Raw genomic sequence first — 16,673 nt, 5'->3', positions numbered from 1 at the left:
CCTGCAACATCCTCCAGCATGACCGGTTTGGCGGTGGGTCAGTCATGGTGTGGGGTGGCATTTCTTTGGGGGGCCGCAGAGGTAGCCTGACTGCCATTAGGTACCGAGATGAGATCCTCAGACCCCTTGTGAGACCATATGCTGGTGCGATCACTGCTCTAGAGGAGATCTGCATGGAGGAATGGGCCAAAATACCAGCAACAGTGTGTGAAAACCTTGTGAAGACTTACAGAAAACGTTTGACCTCTGTCATTGCCAACAAAGGGTATATAACAAAGTATTGAGATACACTTTTGTTATTGACCAAATACTTATTTTCCACCATAATTTGCAAATAAATTCATAAAAAATCCTACAATGTGATTTTCATAGTTGAAGTGTACCTATGATGAAAATTATAGGCCTCTCTCATCTTTTTAAGTGGGAGAACTTGCACAATTGGTGGCTGACTAAATACTTTTTTGCCCACTGTATATGTGTATATATATGTGTAAATATATATATACACACTAATATATATATATATATATATATATATATATATATATATATATATATACACACTAATATATATATATATATATATGTATATATTAGTATGTATGTATGTACAGTGGGTAGAACAAGTATTTGATACACTGACGATTTTGCAGGTTTTCCTACTTACAAAGCATGTAGAGGTCTGTAATTTCTAACATAGGTACACTTCAACTGTGAGAGACGGAATCTAAAACAAAATTCCAGAAAATCACATTGTATGATTTTTAAGTAATTAATTTGCATTTTATTGCATGACATAAGTATTTGATCACCTACCAACCAGTAAGAATTCCGGCTCTCACAGACCTGTTAGTTTTTCTTTAAGAAGCCCCCTGTTCTCCACTCATTACCTGTTTTAACTGCACCTGTTTGAACTCGTTACCTGTATAAAAGACACCTGTCCACACACTCAATCAAACAGACTCCAACCTCTCCACAATGGCCAAGACCAGAGAGCTGTGTAAAGACATCTGGGATAAAATTGTTGACCTGCACAAGGCTGGGATGGGCTACAGGACAATAGGCAAGCAGCTTAGTGAGAAGGCAACAACTGTTGGCGCAATTATTAGAAAATGGAAGAAGTTCAAGATGACAGTCAATCACCCTCGGTCTGGGTATTCATGCAAGATCTCACCTCGTGGGGCGTCAATGATCATGAGGAAGGTGAGGGATCACCAGTCTCAAAGAAAACCATTAGTAACACACTACGTCGTAATGGATTAAAATCCTGCAGCGCACGCAAGGTCCCCCTGCTCAAGCCAGCGCATGTCCAGGCACGTCTGAAGTTTGCCAATGACCATCTGGATGATCCAGAGGTGGATTGGGAGAAGGTCATGTGGTCTGACAAAAATAGAGCTTTTTGGTCTAAACTCCACTCACCGTGTTTGGAGGAAGAAGAAGGATGAGTACAACCCCAAGAACACCATCCCAATTGTGAAGCATGGAGGTGGTAACATCATTCTTTAGGGATGCTTCTCTGCAAAGGGGACCGGACGACTGCACCGTATTGAGGGGAGGATGGATGGGGCCATGTATCGCGAGATCTTGGCCAACAACCGCCTTCCCTCAGTAAGAGCATTGAAGATGGGTCGTGGCTGGGTCTTCCAGCATGACAACGACCCAAAACACACAGCCAGGGTAACTAAGGAGTGGCTCCGTAAGAAGCTTCTCAAGGTCCTGGAGTGGCCAAGCCAGTCTCCAGACCTGAACCCAATAGAAAATCTTTGGAGGGAGTTGAAAGTCCGTATTGCCCAGCGACAGCCCCGAAACCTGAAGGATCTGGAGAAGGTCTGTATGGAGGAGTGGGCCAAAATCCCTGCTGCAGTGTGTGCAAACCTGGTCAAGAACTACAGGAAACGTATGATCTCTGTAATTGCAAACAAAGGTTTCTGTACCAAATATTAAGTTCTGCTTTTCTGATGTATCATATACTTATGTCATGCAATAAAATGCAAATTAATTACTTAAAAACCATACAATGTGATTTCCTGGATTTTTGTTTTAGATTCTGTCTCTCACATTTGAAGTGTACCTATGATAAAAATGACAGACCCAGACCTCTACATACGTTGTAAGTAGGAAAACCTGCAAAATTGGCAGTGTATCAAATACTTGTTCTCCCCACTGTATATATGTGTGTGTGTAATAATGACTATTACAACAATACTGAATGAACACTTTTATATTAACTTAATATAATACATCAATAAAATCAATTTAGTCTCAAATAAATAATGAAACGTGTTCAATTTGATTTAAATAATGCAAAAACAAAGTGTTGGAGAAGAAAGTAAAAGAGCAATATTTGCCATGTAAAAAAGCAAACAAAGAGCTGCAGGAAAGTCCTGTTTGAATGAATGCTTACTAGCCTGCTGCTGCCTACCACTGCTCAGTCAGACTGCTCTATCAAGTATGAAATAAGATACTTAATTATAATATAATAACACACAGAAATATGAGCCTTAGGTCATTAATATGGTCAAATCCGGAAACTATCATTTCGAAAACAAAACGTTTATTCTTTCAGTGAAATACGGAACCGTTCTGTATTTTATCTAACGGGTGGCATCCCTAAGTCTAAATATTGCTGTTACATTGCAAAACCTTCAATGTTATGTCATAATTATGTACAATTCTGGCAAATTTATTACGGTCTTTGTTCGGAAGAAATGGTCTTCACACAGTTCGCAACGAGCCAGTCAGCCGAGAGACTGCTGGAGGGGGCTCACTTGTGCACTGATGATATTCGAGTGAAAGGCTATTTTAAATCTCTGCAGCTACATAAAAAAAAAGTTACGTTCACAATTGAAAAACAAGGTAACCCTGAAAGCCAGATGGAGATTAAGATGGCGCCGGAGGGGATGGCCGTTTTATGGGTTCTTAACCGTGCTATTTTGTTTGATTTTCGCCTTGTTAAAAGTTACGTTCACAATTGAAAAACAAGGTAACCCTGAAAGCCAGATGGAGATTAAGATGGCGCCGGAGGGGATGGCCGTTTTATGGGTTCTTAACCGTGCTATTTTGTTTGATTTTCGCCTTGTTTGTAACTTATTTTGTACATAATGTGGCTGCTCCCATCTCTTATGATCGAGAAGAGCCTCTGGACATCAGAACAGCGATTACTCACCTTGAAGTGGACGAATACTTTGTCTTAAATGAGTCGGACAAGAGGGATTTAATCAAGACACCCGAACAGGCCCTCATCCCCGTCATTCGCAGGAGAAATAGAGGTTTTAAGGAAGGAGATTGGGGTGCCTTGTGAGGATCCGGCAACGAGTGGCTAATCTGCCTTTGCAGATTGTCGGTACTACATATATTTTTTTGTCTTTTTAGTGTTTCTTATTGTATAAAATGTTTTTTTTCCATGGGTGGATCAGCTTTGATATTGCAGATTGTTGCTTCCATCAATGTAATTGTCTGCATTTCCAATCCCCCATATGTTTTTGGGGTAAAATATATTTACACACACTACCATTCAAAAGTTTGGGGTCACTTAGAAATGTCCTTGTTTTTGAAAGAAAAGCACTTTTTTTGTCCATTTAAAATAACATAAAATTGATCAGAAACAGTGTAGACATTGTTAATGTTGTAAATTACTATTGTAACTGGAAATGGCAGATTTTTTTAATGGAATGTTTACGTAGGTGTACAGAGGCCCATTATCAACAACCATCACCCCTGTGTTCCAATGGCACGTTGTGTTAGCTAATCCAAGTTTAGTATTTTAAAAGGCTAATTGATCATTAGAAAACCCTTTTGCAATTATGTTAGCACAGTTGAAAACTGTTGTTCTGTTTAAAGTAGTAATACAACTGGCCTTCTTTAGACTAGTTGAGTATGTGTAGCATCAGCATTTGTGGGTCCGATTACAGGCTAGAAAAAAATAACTTTCTTCTGAAACTCGTCAGTCTATTCTTGTTCTGAGAAATGAAAGCTATTCCATGCGAGAAATTGCCAAGAAACTGAAGATCTTGTACAAGGCTTTGTACTACTCCCTTCACAGAACAGCGCAAACTGGACCTAACCAGAATAGAAAGAGGAGTGGGAGGCCCCGGTGCACAACTGCGCAAGAGTACATTAGTGTCTAGTTTGAGAAACAGGCGCCTCACAAGTCCTCAACTGGCAGTGTCATTAAATGCAAAACACCAGTCTCAACGTCAACAATGAAGAGGCGACTCCCGGATGCTGGCCTTCTAGGCAGTTCCTCTGTCCAGTGTAACGGAATTCCTCTTCTTCAGAGGAGGAGTAGCAAGGATCAGAACAATGTGCAGCGTGGTAAGTGTCCATAATGATATATTTAATAAATCAACTGAACAAAAGTACAAACAATCAACCAAACTAACACAGGATACAACCACCCACAAAACACAATAGAAAACAGGCTACCTAAATATAGCTCCCAATCAGAGACAACGACTGACACCTGCCTCTGATTGAGAACCATACAAGCCAAACACATAGAAATATAACAACAAAACAAAACATAGAAAAACAACATAGAATGCCCACCCCAACTCACACCCTGACCAACTAAAATAAAGACGTGACAGTCCAGTGTCTGTGTTCTTTTTCCCATCTTAATCTTTTCTTTTTATTGGCCAGTCTGAGATACGGCTTTTTCTTTGCAACACTGCCTAGAAGGCCAGCATCCCGGAGTCGCCTCTTCACTGTTGACGTCGAGACTGGTGTTTTGCGGGTACTATTTAATGACGCTGCCAGTTGAGGACTCAATTACCTCTATTAACCAGTACCCACTGTATATAGCCTCTCTCTTGTTATTTTACTGCTGCTCTTTAATTATTTGTTACTTTTATTTTAATTGTATCTTTTGTATTTTTATTAAACTGCATTGTTGCTTAAGGGCTGTAATTAAGCATTTCACTATAAGGTCTACTACACCTGTTGTATTCGGCACATGTGACAAATAGAATTTGATTTGATTTGGAGATGGGTAAATTAGACACACATTCTGAATTTATATTACTGTAGCATACATAGGCTATGCTGCAGCAAATGTAGGCCTACCTGTCACAAGATAAAAAAGTTACCATGATGAGATGATAGGTCTACATGCATTGTGAACTGCGCTCCATACTGAGATGGGTCTGTCCCCACTCTGAGCGTTGATTCATCATGCGGAGGTGGTAGAGAAGCCAGATTTATTTCCATTTCACGCCATGCTGTTCATATAAATAATTTATTATAATTTACATGTTTTTCTCAGTTATTTATTCCGGGAAAAGGGAGTGGTTTTGGGTGGTAAATCTCGGTAACCGGGTTCTCGCCATTCAACCCTATTACACGTTTGCCATTATGCAATTATCTGCCTGTTAAACTGCCCTGAACATAAGTAAGAATTTAACACGAGGGTGCTCAAGAATGGCTCAAGAGATTTACATGAGGGTAAACCCCCAGTGGCCTAAAGAGGCAATTCACTTGAATTTTTTTCAACATTCATTCAATGCATCATTGTATTTATTTTCTGTTGTCCTGCTTACTGAATGTGTGTATGTCATTGGTTGTGCGTTATATGTTTCGAAGGCAGATCCTTTTTTCTCTTACTCTCTAGCTGCTGCCTGATCAAACTGCCTGTTAGATTAATGGGATCCCTGGTATGCCATATTCTCAGCAACATTTACATTGACGATCATAGACATGTATAATACTGTATTAATACCACATATATTTGAATGCCAACCTAAACTGAGTGATGCTACTCTATCTGCATCCTCTTGGAACTTTAGAGGAATAAATTCCCCCCCCCCCCCCCACCAAAATGGTTGAGAATTCTCTCCCCTCTCAGGCAGTTCAAGTCAGATATGTTTATTATAGGAAACACATCTGACCTTGAACATGAACAATTACAAATAAAGTGAATAAGCCAATTTTACTATTCTTCCTTTAACTCCCAAGAGCAGAGGGGTTGTCATCCTCAAAAAAATAAACACTATTTAAACTCATTTTTTTTCAAAGACTGAAGGGCGCTTCATCTTAATTCATGGTACAATCAATCATACACCATACTGAATTTATATGGTCCCAATACTGTCTGTCCTCAGTTTTTCTATTTAATCTTCAAGCATTTACAAGAATTCTAATTGGGGACTTTAACACTGTTCTTGACCCACTAGTTAACAGGAGCCCATGGCACATGCATTCAACAAGCGCCCCAGGACCATTAAAGGATACATGATAGAACAAGATATGGTGGATATTTGGCGCCTCTTCAATCCAGACAAGAGAGAGTATACCTATTTCTCACCTCATCATAAAACGTATTCCCATATAGACCTTTTCATCGGTAATGCATCTTTGATGTCCCAAATTTCCAATGCTTCTCTGGGAAACTGCTAAAGTTGTACTTAGAGGAAAAATGTCAATGCTCTTGATACCCTCCTTGCATCCATTCAAACCAATAATATTCCTAAGCGACTATTACAGGTCAGATTCTAACTTAATTAAATTCTTATTTCGACAGAAACAGGCGTTTAGTTATAAGAACACAACAAAATAGCCATGAACTCGGGGATAAATCCAACAAGTTCTTGCTCTCGAACAATTAACACATTCTGTAGTATCTCAGGATATAAGATTAACTGGGGCAAATCAGAGATCCTCCCTATAAATCTATTTTATTGGGACACTTTAGCCAAAAATATCCCCTTCAGATGGTCACCTCAAGGCATTAAATATCTCTGAGTACAAGTACCACACAGGCTAGATAAATTGTTTGAATATAATTTCCCTCAACTATTGAAATCGGTCAAAGAAGATCTCGAAAGATGGACCTCTTCCTCTGTCTCTTGCCGGTCGTATTAATACATTTAAAATGATTCCAGCCCCCCCCCCCCCACAGAAATGGTTTGATACCCTTAACCATTCATAAAATCTCAAGATTTTATTGGAGACAGAGAAAGGCCAGAATTAAACTTACTATATTACAATACTGTAAACCCAAAGGCAGACTAGTAGCACCAGACTTTCTAAATTATTATTTGGCCTTTGGAATGAATAACAGCCAAATGGCTGTAAACTCACCTTCCTGGATTGATATAGAAGACTCCTGCGTAAAACCACTTAAGATTCAAGATCTTCCCTATATTTTTCAATCTGTTGAAAAACTGCCCTTTTCCAATCCCTTCACATTAAATACACTGGAAGCATGGACAAGTTACTTGATAAAGGACATTTCATTTAAGTACTGAACAAAAATATAAACGCAACATGTAAAGTGTTGGTCCCATGTTTCATGAACTGAAATAAAAGATCCGAGAAGTTTTCCATTTGTACAAAAAGTGTATTTCTCTCAAATTGTGTGCACAAATTTGTTTACATCCCTGTTAGTGAGCATTTCTCCTTTGACAAGATAATCCATCCACCTGATAGGTGTGGCATATCAATAAGATGATTAAACAGCATGATTGTTACACAGGTGTACCTTGTACTGGGGACAATAAAAGGCCACTCTAAAATGTGCAGTTTTGTCACACAGCACAATGCCACAGATGTCTCCAGGTTTTGAGGGAGCATGCAATTGGCATGCTGACTTCAGGAATGTCCACCAGAGCTGTTGCCATAGAATTGAATGTTAATTTCTCTACCATATCGCTCCTCCAACGCCGTTTTAGAGAATTTTGCAGTGTCCACCTGGCCTCATAACCGCAGACCTCATGTAACCAGCCCAGGACCCCCACATTCGGCTTCTTCACATGCAGGATCGTCTGAAACCATCCACCCGGTCAGCTGATAAAACTGAGGACTATTTCTGTCTCTAATAAAGCCCTTTTATGGGGAAAAATTCATTCTGATTGGGTGGGCATGGCTCCCCATGGCTGCGCCCCTGCCCAATCATGACATCTGTTGATTAGGGCCTAATTAAATTATTTCAATTGACTCATTTCCTTCTATGAACTATAACTCAGTAAAATCGTTGACATTGTTGCATGTTGCGTTTTATATTTTTGTTCAGTATAGATACAGAAAAGGATTCATTTGAATAGCTCCTCAACTGTTCAGTACCTACAGATTAAACAGCTACTTAAATCTAAATTGCAATTCAATGCGAAGCATTAACATATCTCGGAGCTAAGCCGATTGCTCTTAGACAACCAGAGTTCAATAAATATTACTTCCAAAATGTTTAAAAAACTGACAGGAGTAGGTGATGCTCTATCCTCCCTAGAGAAATGGAACCAGTGATTTGGACATCTCCCTTAACGGGGAAGCCCAGAAGAAAGTATTTACCACCACCCACAGCATCTCATATAATAAGAAAACTAAACTTATCCAGTACGAAGTCCTACATAAATTCCACAATATCTATGGAACTTAGTGGCTGATGGGGCTTGTTGATTCGCTTCTGTGTTTTTTCTGCCAAAAAGATGTTCCCGACACTCATCTCCATGCGTTCTGGCTTTGTCCCCATCATTGAGAATTACTGGAAAAAAGTTCTCAGCATTGTCTGTCTTCCATATTACCATGTTTTCATCCCCTTCACTCTGTATAACTACACTATTTTGATGATGACGGCCCCTGTTTCGTTTAAGGACTATTTTGATCTCATTAACAATCTGGAAAAAAAGGGATATTGTCCAAGTCGAAAAGCAGATCAAATGTTTCAACCATACACTGGCTTAGTTTATGGTCTGACCTAGCCAAACTAAATAACAAACTGAAGGACTTTTACACAATCTTGGAACCATTTCTATCCTACACTGCCCCCAGGCAACCCCAAATATGGTACTTCCTACCTAATTATTTTATCTCTTCTAACTGGCAACTTATCCACTAGTCTGGTCCTTTGTTGTCCCCTCCTGTCTTGTCCTGTCTGGTCGTCTCTTGTTTTGTCCTGTTTTGACTTCTCCCTATTTTCTTTAAATCATTTTTCTCTTTCTCCTCTTTTTTATTTTTACCCTACTTAACTGCTCTTTCTAACTTTTTGGTGGTAATTTACTTTCACAATAATAAACAGTACATGGGATGGTGGAAGAGCTACGGGATGAGAGTGGGTGTTAAGAGGACAATGGATCATATTTGGTGCCTGGTGTAATGGCTTATATTTGACGTGATGAATTTGCACCATATTTTAAAATTACAAGTAAATAATCAAGTTGTCCTTCTGTTATGGGGGGGTTGGATGTGCATTTGCTGTCTTACCAAGAAGTAGAAACTCAGTGAGCCGTTTTAGTTTGTTTCTTTAGTTTGTTCCACTTGGTGCAGCCTTGACCAGGTCAAGTTAAAGATCCAGAGGCTGGGAATGTTCGTTATCTCCAGTACGATCTAAAGAATGTGTGTTAAGTGTTCTGCTGTCTCTAGGCAACGTGACGGCACTGTGTTGGGACCCGGCCCAGAGAGTGTTGTTCTCTGGCAGCTCAGATCACTCCATCATCATGTGGGACATCGGGGGACGCAAAGGCACCGCCATAGAACTGCAGGGACACAAGTAAGACTTGCACACTGAACATCAACATGGTCGTCCAATATAGTCTTCAAATGTACTCCCAATGTAGTATTAAAACCCAGTGTATTCATCTGGATGATACAGTCTTAGAAACTGTTGAAATGCCTCTAGTAGTCTCCTAAGGGGCGTTTCTGCTAAGTAATGATCCATAACTTTAGGCTGATACATTTACAGTCATGTAGTTGGAGAAGGTGTCTGAGTCCGCAAAATGGAAAACCAAGAGCACTTGTGGATAGAATGAATGAAATGTAATCATCAAATCAAGCTTTATATACTGCATCCTTGTGTGTGTGTGTTAACTATGCAGTGATAAGGTCCAGGGCCTGTGCTATGCGCCACACACACGTCAACTGATCTCCTGCAGCTCAGATGGAGGCATCGTCATCTGGAACATGGACGTGACCAGACAGGAGGTGAGGGAGGGATGGACTGATAAAGATAGAGGGATGGAGCAGAAGGAGGGAGGAAGAGAAACCTCAAGGCAGTGAGACGGATTGCGGGGGGGGGTGTGAGAGAGAGACCTGAAACAGACCGAGTGGCTTTAAACCACAGCCATAGATGCACAGACAGAGAGAATGACAAACTGAATGAAAATTTGAATGTTCATGTACTGAATGCAAATGAGGTGTTCAGTGCCAACGTGGCAGATAGTTTGCTGAATCTGTGTAGACTACCTATGGCTTTGTTTGGCTCTAACCATCTCTCACTTAGGTTACACCTAAGCACTGATTATGGGTCAGTTCCCTTTATTAACTCCCAATGGTTAAAGGTAGAATTGAGAAAGGGAAAGCTGATTCTAGAGAATTACTGTATTTAAGGTCTGTTTTCAACCTGTCTATCTGTGTGTTCCCACAGACCCCAGAGTGGCTGGACAGTGACTCGTGTCAGAAGTGTGAGCAACCATTCTTCTGGAACTTCAAACAGATGTGGGACAGTAAGAAGATCGGCCTGCGCCAGGTACAGTGGGCTCCATACTGTCACTATCACTCTGGGGTGTAGTTCACCTATTGTCCACAAAAGGGCAGGAGAAGTCCCTATTTTGTGTTCTTACTATGGCATGGTGAAATACAGAAAAACAGCCCTGGTGTGGCCTCACCTGTTTGTAAGTCTACATGAGTGAGCTATATGCACATTGTCGTTGTCTGCCAGCCGAGTAGGCCCAACCCAAGCCTCAGTATCTCCTATCTCCTCTCCCCCAGCACCACTGCAGGAAGTGTGGGCAGGCTGTGTGTGGAAAGTGCTCTGCCAAGCGCTCCACCATCCCTCTCATGGGCTTCGAGTTCGAGGTGCGGGTGTGTGACAGCTGCCATGAGTCCATCACAGATGAGGAGTGAGTAACACACACAACTGTGCACAAAAAAGCTAATAACATCAGTGGTGTAAAGTACTTGAGTAAAAATACATGACGAACATCTAATTTCAAAATCATGGGTATTAATATAGAGTTGGTCCCCCCTTTGCTGCTATAACAGCCTCCACTCTTCAGGGAAGGCTTTCAAATAGATATTGGAGTATCCATTCAGCCACAAGAGCATTAGTGAGGTTGGGCACTGATGTTGGGTGATTACTCCTGGCTCGTAGTCGGCGTTCCAATTCATCCCAACGGTGTTCGATGGGGTTGAGGTCAGAGCCTAGTGGCCAGTCAAGTTCTTCCACACCGATCTCGACAGACCATTTCTTTATGGACCTCAATTTTGGGGCAGCAGGCTAGCCTAGTGGTTAGAGCGTTGGACTATTAACCAAGTTCAAATCCCCGAGCTGACAAGGTACAAATCTGTCGTTCTGCCCCTGAACAGGCACTGTTCCTAGGCCGTCATTGAAAATAAGAATTTGTTCTTAACTGACTTGCCTAGTTAAATAAAGGTTAAAAAATAAAATCTAAATAAAAATTGTGCACGGGGGCATTGTCATGCTGAAACAGGAAATGGCCTTACCCCAAACTGTTGCCACTAAGTTGGAAGCACAGAATCATCTGGAATGTCATTGAATACTGTAGTTAAGATTATCTCTTAACTACAGTGTTGGAGTGACTATTCCTAAATAAAAAAATGTAAAATGAAATAGTGCAGTCTGGTTTGCCTAATGTAAGAAATTTGAAATTATTAATACTTTTACTTTTGATACTTATGTATATTTTAGAAATTACGTTTACCTTTGATGCTTAAGTATATTTTAAAGCAAAATACTTATTTAGATAGGTAGCTCTCTATCCACAATATAGCAGAGTATGTATAGCCATAACACATACTTTTTTTCAGCAACAGATTATGATCGATAATATCGAAAGCTGAAGTCTTAACAATACAGCCCCCACAATCTTCTTATTAATTTCTTTCATCCAATCATTGGTCTTTTGTGTTGGTGTGTCAGTGCTGTACACCGTTCTGTGCTGTACATGTTAAGCGACCTTCCCCATAAAGCATGCTGCTGTTAATCAGTTTACAGTGAAATAAAATTGTATCTGGTCAAACACAATTTTTTCCAAAAGTTTACTAAGAGCCGGTAGTAGGCTGATTGGTCGGGTGTTTGAACCGGGTAAAGGGTGCTTTGCTATTCTTGGGTAGCTGAATGATTTTTGCTTCTCTCCAGGTCTGAGGTCACACACCTCTTCCACACTCACTTTACAGAATTCATAATTACAATGCTTGTCTTTCATTATCAGGTCAGTTCTGCATGAATATGAAGACTGAGTTTGATGCCTAACATGCTGACCAAACCGGCCATTGTGCGCACTTTGATTTTGTTCACTCACACCAGAAGCGATCAGGACACGCAAGTTGAAATATCAAAACAAACTCTGAACCAATTATATTAATTTGGGGACAGGTCAAAAAGCATTCAACATTTATGGCAATTTAGCTAGCTAGCTTGCTGTTGCTAGTTAATTTATCCTGGTATGTAAACATTGGGTTGTTATTTTACCTGAAATGCACAAGGTCCTCAACTCCGACAGTTAATCCACAGATAAAACGGTCAACCAAATTAGTTTCTCGTCATCTCTCCTCCTTCCTTAAGGCTTATTTTTCTTCTTTGGACTTTATATGGCGGTTGGCAACCAACAGCATTACTACAACCTACCAGAGTGTGGACCTACGTTCATCTTTCAATCACCCACATGGGTATTTGCTCCTAAAAACCAATGAGGAGATGGCACGTGGTTTGCCTTTTTGCCTAATATGTCATTTAAGGTACTCCAAAGCTTTTCGTGGTACTGTTTCTTATTTTTATTTAGTCACATGACTTCTCAATTTACAGTAGGTTTGCCAATCAGCTGTGCTGCCAGACTTAATTGCCATTCCTTTTTCCTCGACCCTCTTAACCATACAGTTTTTAAATTCCTCATCAATCCACTGGGATTTAGCAGTTTTGACAGTCAGTTTCTTAATGGTTGAATGCTTATCGGTAACTGGAAGAAGCAATTCCATAAGTGCAGTATCTGGTTGCTCCTCATTAAACACAACAGATCAGCAGATATTTTTGGATGGTTTTTCTACATATGGCCACTATATTATGATTGCTACATCTGATGGGTGAGGATACTGCTTTAGAGCAGCATTAGTAAAGATGTGATCAATACACATGGATGATTTAGTACCTGTGCTGTTTGTAAATACCTTGGTAGGTTGACTAATAACCTGTACCAGATTACAGGTACTGGTTACAGTTTGAAGCTTTCTTGAGTGGACAGCTTGATGAGAACCAGTTTGATGAGAATAGACCTCTGTTGATATCACATACACTTTCAAGCATTTCACGCATGTTATCCAGATACTGACTGTTAGCACTCGGGGGTCCTTATAGCAACTTCCCACAAGAATAGGCTTTAGGTGAGGCAGCTGAAATTATATTAAATCAATAGCATTTGACTTGAGATCCTCTCTAAGCTTTACATGAATATGACTCTGAATATATACAGCAACACCTTCCCCATTGGCATTTCTGTTCCTCTGTAGATGTTATAACCATGTGTTGCTACCATTGTGTCATCAAATGAATTATCTAAGGGAGTTTCAGAGATACCCAGTATATGACTGTTGTCTACTGTTAGCAAGTTATCGATTTTATGAATTTGGTTGATGTGGGCTATTTTTAGCCCTTTTCTGGGCTGCTTGTTAGGCTTCCCAAGGAAAGCACAAAAAAAACTCTCAGCGATAGACAGTCAATGATATTTCCATTTGAGCCAATAGTACTGGGTGAGCTGCACACAGTGGGCTTCCTAATAGTCCAGACAGTTTGTGCTAACAGTATAATTCAGGTTTATAGGCACAAGATTACTGATATCAACAAGGTCCTTATTTTAAATCAAACTCTGCACGTTTAAGTGCAACATCCCAAGCCTCTTACCTGATTTGATAACCAAGGGAATATCCGTATTTATGGAATTCACATTTGAATTAATAGCTCTGGTTGAGCTTGTGCTAGCCAGAGTGGGCTTCCCATTTGATTTAACAGTAATGGAGCTAACAATGGGAATCAACTTTATGGGTACAAGATTATGACTGATAACACATCTTGGAGTATAAACATCTGTAACAGTCTTAGGTAGAGGTCGACCGATTATGATTTTTCAACGCCAAAACCAATTATTGGAGGACGATTAATTGGCCAATTTATTTAGTTATTTATTTGTAATAATGACAATTACAACAATACTGAATGAACACTTATTTTAACTTAATATAACACATCAGTAAAATCATTTTAGCCTCAAATAAATAATGAAACATGTTCAATTTGGTTTAAATAATGCAAAAACAAAGTGTTGAAGAAGAAATTAAAAGTGCAATATGTGCCATGTAAGAAAGCTAACGTTTAAGTTCCTTGCTCAGAACATGAGAACATATGAAAGCTGGTGGTTCCTTTTAACATGAGTCTTCAATATTCCCAGGTAAGACGTTTTAGGTTGTAGTTATTATAGGAATTATAGGACTATTTCTCTCTATACGATTTGTATTTCATATACCTTTGACTATTGGATGTTCTTATAGGCACTTTAGTATTGCCAGTGTAACAGTATAGCTTCCGTCCCTCTCCTCGCTCCTACCTGGGCTCGAACCAGAAACACATTGACTACAGCCACCCTTGAAACAGCGTTACCCATGCAGAGCAAGGGGAACAACTACTCCAAGTCTCAGAGCGTGTGACGTTTGAAGCGCTATTAGCGCGCACCCCGCTGACTAGCTAAGCCATTTCACATCAGTTACACCAGCCTAATCTCGGGAGTTGATAGGCTTGAAGTCATAAACAGCACAATGCTTGAAGCACAGCGAAGAGCTGCTGTCAAAATGCACAAAAGTGCTGTTTGAATGAATGCTTACGATCCTGCTGCTGCCTACTACCGCTCAGTCAGACTGCTCTATCAAATATCAAATCATAGACTTAATTATAACATAATAACACACAGAAATAGGAGCCTTAGGTCATTATGGTTGAATCTGGAAACTAGGGCCTCCCGGGTGGCGCAGTGGTTAAGGGCGCTGTACTGCAGCGCCAGCTGTGCCATCAGAGTTCCTGGGTTCGGTCGACCTCTACCTAAGACTGTTGTCGTAACCGGCCGCGACCGGGAGGTCCGTGGGGCGACGCACAATTGGCCTAGCGTCGTCCGGGTTAGGGAGGGATTGGTCGGTAGGGATCTCCTTGTCTCATCGCGCACCAGCGACTCCTGTGGTGGGCCGGGCGCAGTGCGCGCTAGCCAAGGTTGCCAGGTGCACGGTGTAGCCTCCGACACATTGGTGCGGCTGGCTTCCGGGTTGGATGCGCTCTGTTAAGAAGCAGTACGGCTGGTTGGGTTGTGTATCGGAGGACGCATGACATTCAGCCTTCGTCTCTCCCGAGCCCGTACGGGAGTTGTAGCAATGAGACAAGATAGTTAAGCTACTACAACAATTGGATACCACGAAATTGGGGAGAAAAAGGGGTAAAATTAAAATTAAAATAAAAAGAATCTGGAAACTATCATCTCGTTAACAAAACGTTTATTCTTTCAGTGAAATACGGAACCGTTACGTATTTTATCTAACGGGTGGCGAGTCTAAATATTCCTGTGACATTGCATTTAAGTAAAATTCTGGCAAATTAGTTCGCAACGAGCCAGGCGGCCCAAACTGTTGCGTGCAATGAACTCAAGAGAAGTGACACAATTTCACCTGTTTAATATTGCCTGCTAACCTGGATTTCTTTTAGCTAAATATACAGGTTTAAAAATATATACTTCTGTGTATTGATTTTAAGAAAGGCATTGACGTTTATGGGTAGGTACAGTCGTGGCTTTTTTTGCAAATGTGCTTTTGTTAAATCATCCCCCGTTTGGTGAAGTTGGCTGTCTTTGTTAGGAAGAAATAGTCTTCACACAGTTCACAACGAACCAGGCGGCCCAAACTGCTGCATATACCCTGACTCTGTTGCAAGAGAAGTGACACCATTTCCCTAGTTAAAATAAATTAATGTTAGCAGGCAATATTAACTAAATATGCAGGTTTAAAAATATATACTTGTGTATTGATTTTAATAAAGGCATTGATGTTTATGGTTAGGTACACGTTGGAGTAACTCTGTCGTTCTGCCAAGGCAGTTAACCCACTGTTCCTAGGCCGTCATTGAAAGTAAGAATGTGTTCTTAACTGACTTGCCTAGTTAAATAAAGGTGTAAAAAAATAGGCCAAATCGGTGTCCAAAAATACCGATTTCTGATTGTTACGAATTTTCGCTCCAGGAAAGCACAAGGTTCTGGCATCCTCTATAGCTACATGTCTTACCATGGAGCATCTCATGGTATGGGGGGTGGGGGTGCTGCTAGGAGTACTGTTGCCTATAGGGCCGTTGCCTCTGAGATGGGGGGGGGGCTGTCGCGGGGATCGAAAAGAGGGCCTCTGTTGGCTCGGTGGTCCGATGTCACGTTGGTATGGTGATCCTTTGTTGGGGACATCTTCTGGTCATCAAATGTTTTTCCTATACATTTGGTGATAACTGTTTCCCCCCCTCCCGTCTTACAGCCGGGCGCCCACGGCGACATTCCATGACAGCAAGCACAGCATAGTTTACATGCACTACGAGCCCACCACAGGCTGGCTGCTGACCTCTGGGGCCGACAAAGTCGTCAAGGTGAGACAGACACGACCAGACACTTTGTATCTAATACAGGAGGATACATTTATGCAAACTATTTTCTTGGGTG

The 16,673-nt window shown here is 40.8% G+C and overlaps 1 protein-coding gene across 4 annotated transcripts in view; it reads left to right on the top strand.

Annotated features, from left to right (window-relative positions):
* Window positions 1–16,673, top strand: part of LOC139402124 (WD repeat and FYVE domain-containing protein 2) — a 44,716-nt gene that overhangs the window by 16,365 nt on the left and 11,678 nt on the right. For 2 of the 4 annotated variants that reach the window (XR_011633233.1, XM_071146200.1), the window contains exons 7-11: window positions 9,355–9,481; window positions 9,807–9,912; window positions 10,355–10,456; window positions 10,699–10,829; window positions 16,492–16,600. Coding sequence is in view for 2 of the 4 variants with exons in the window: in XM_071146200.1 (XP_071002301.1) it covers window positions 9,355–9,481; window positions 9,807–9,912; window positions 10,355–10,456; window positions 10,699–10,829; window positions 16,492–16,600 (575 nt within the window). In the remaining 2 variants the exon portion in view is untranslated. Of the gene's footprint in view, window positions 1–9,354; window positions 9,482–9,806; window positions 9,913–10,354; window positions 10,457–10,698; window positions 10,830–12,161; window positions 12,336–16,491; window positions 16,601–16,673 lie in introns of those variants that run through there. The other 2 variants (XM_071146217.1, XR_011633234.1) reach the window with 2 other exon arrangements.

Source organism: Oncorhynchus clarkii, chromosome 3, assembly GCF_045791955.1.
Source record: "Oncorhynchus clarkii lewisi isolate Uvic-CL-2024 chromosome 3, UVic_Ocla_1.0, whole genome shotgun sequence".
In the NCBI taxonomy this organism is placed as follows: domain Eukaryota; kingdom Metazoa; phylum Chordata; class Actinopteri; order Salmoniformes; family Salmonidae; genus Oncorhynchus; species Oncorhynchus clarkii.
The sequence above is the reverse complement of the archived record's forward strand: the minus strand, read 5'-3'. Positions and strand labels throughout refer to the sequence as shown.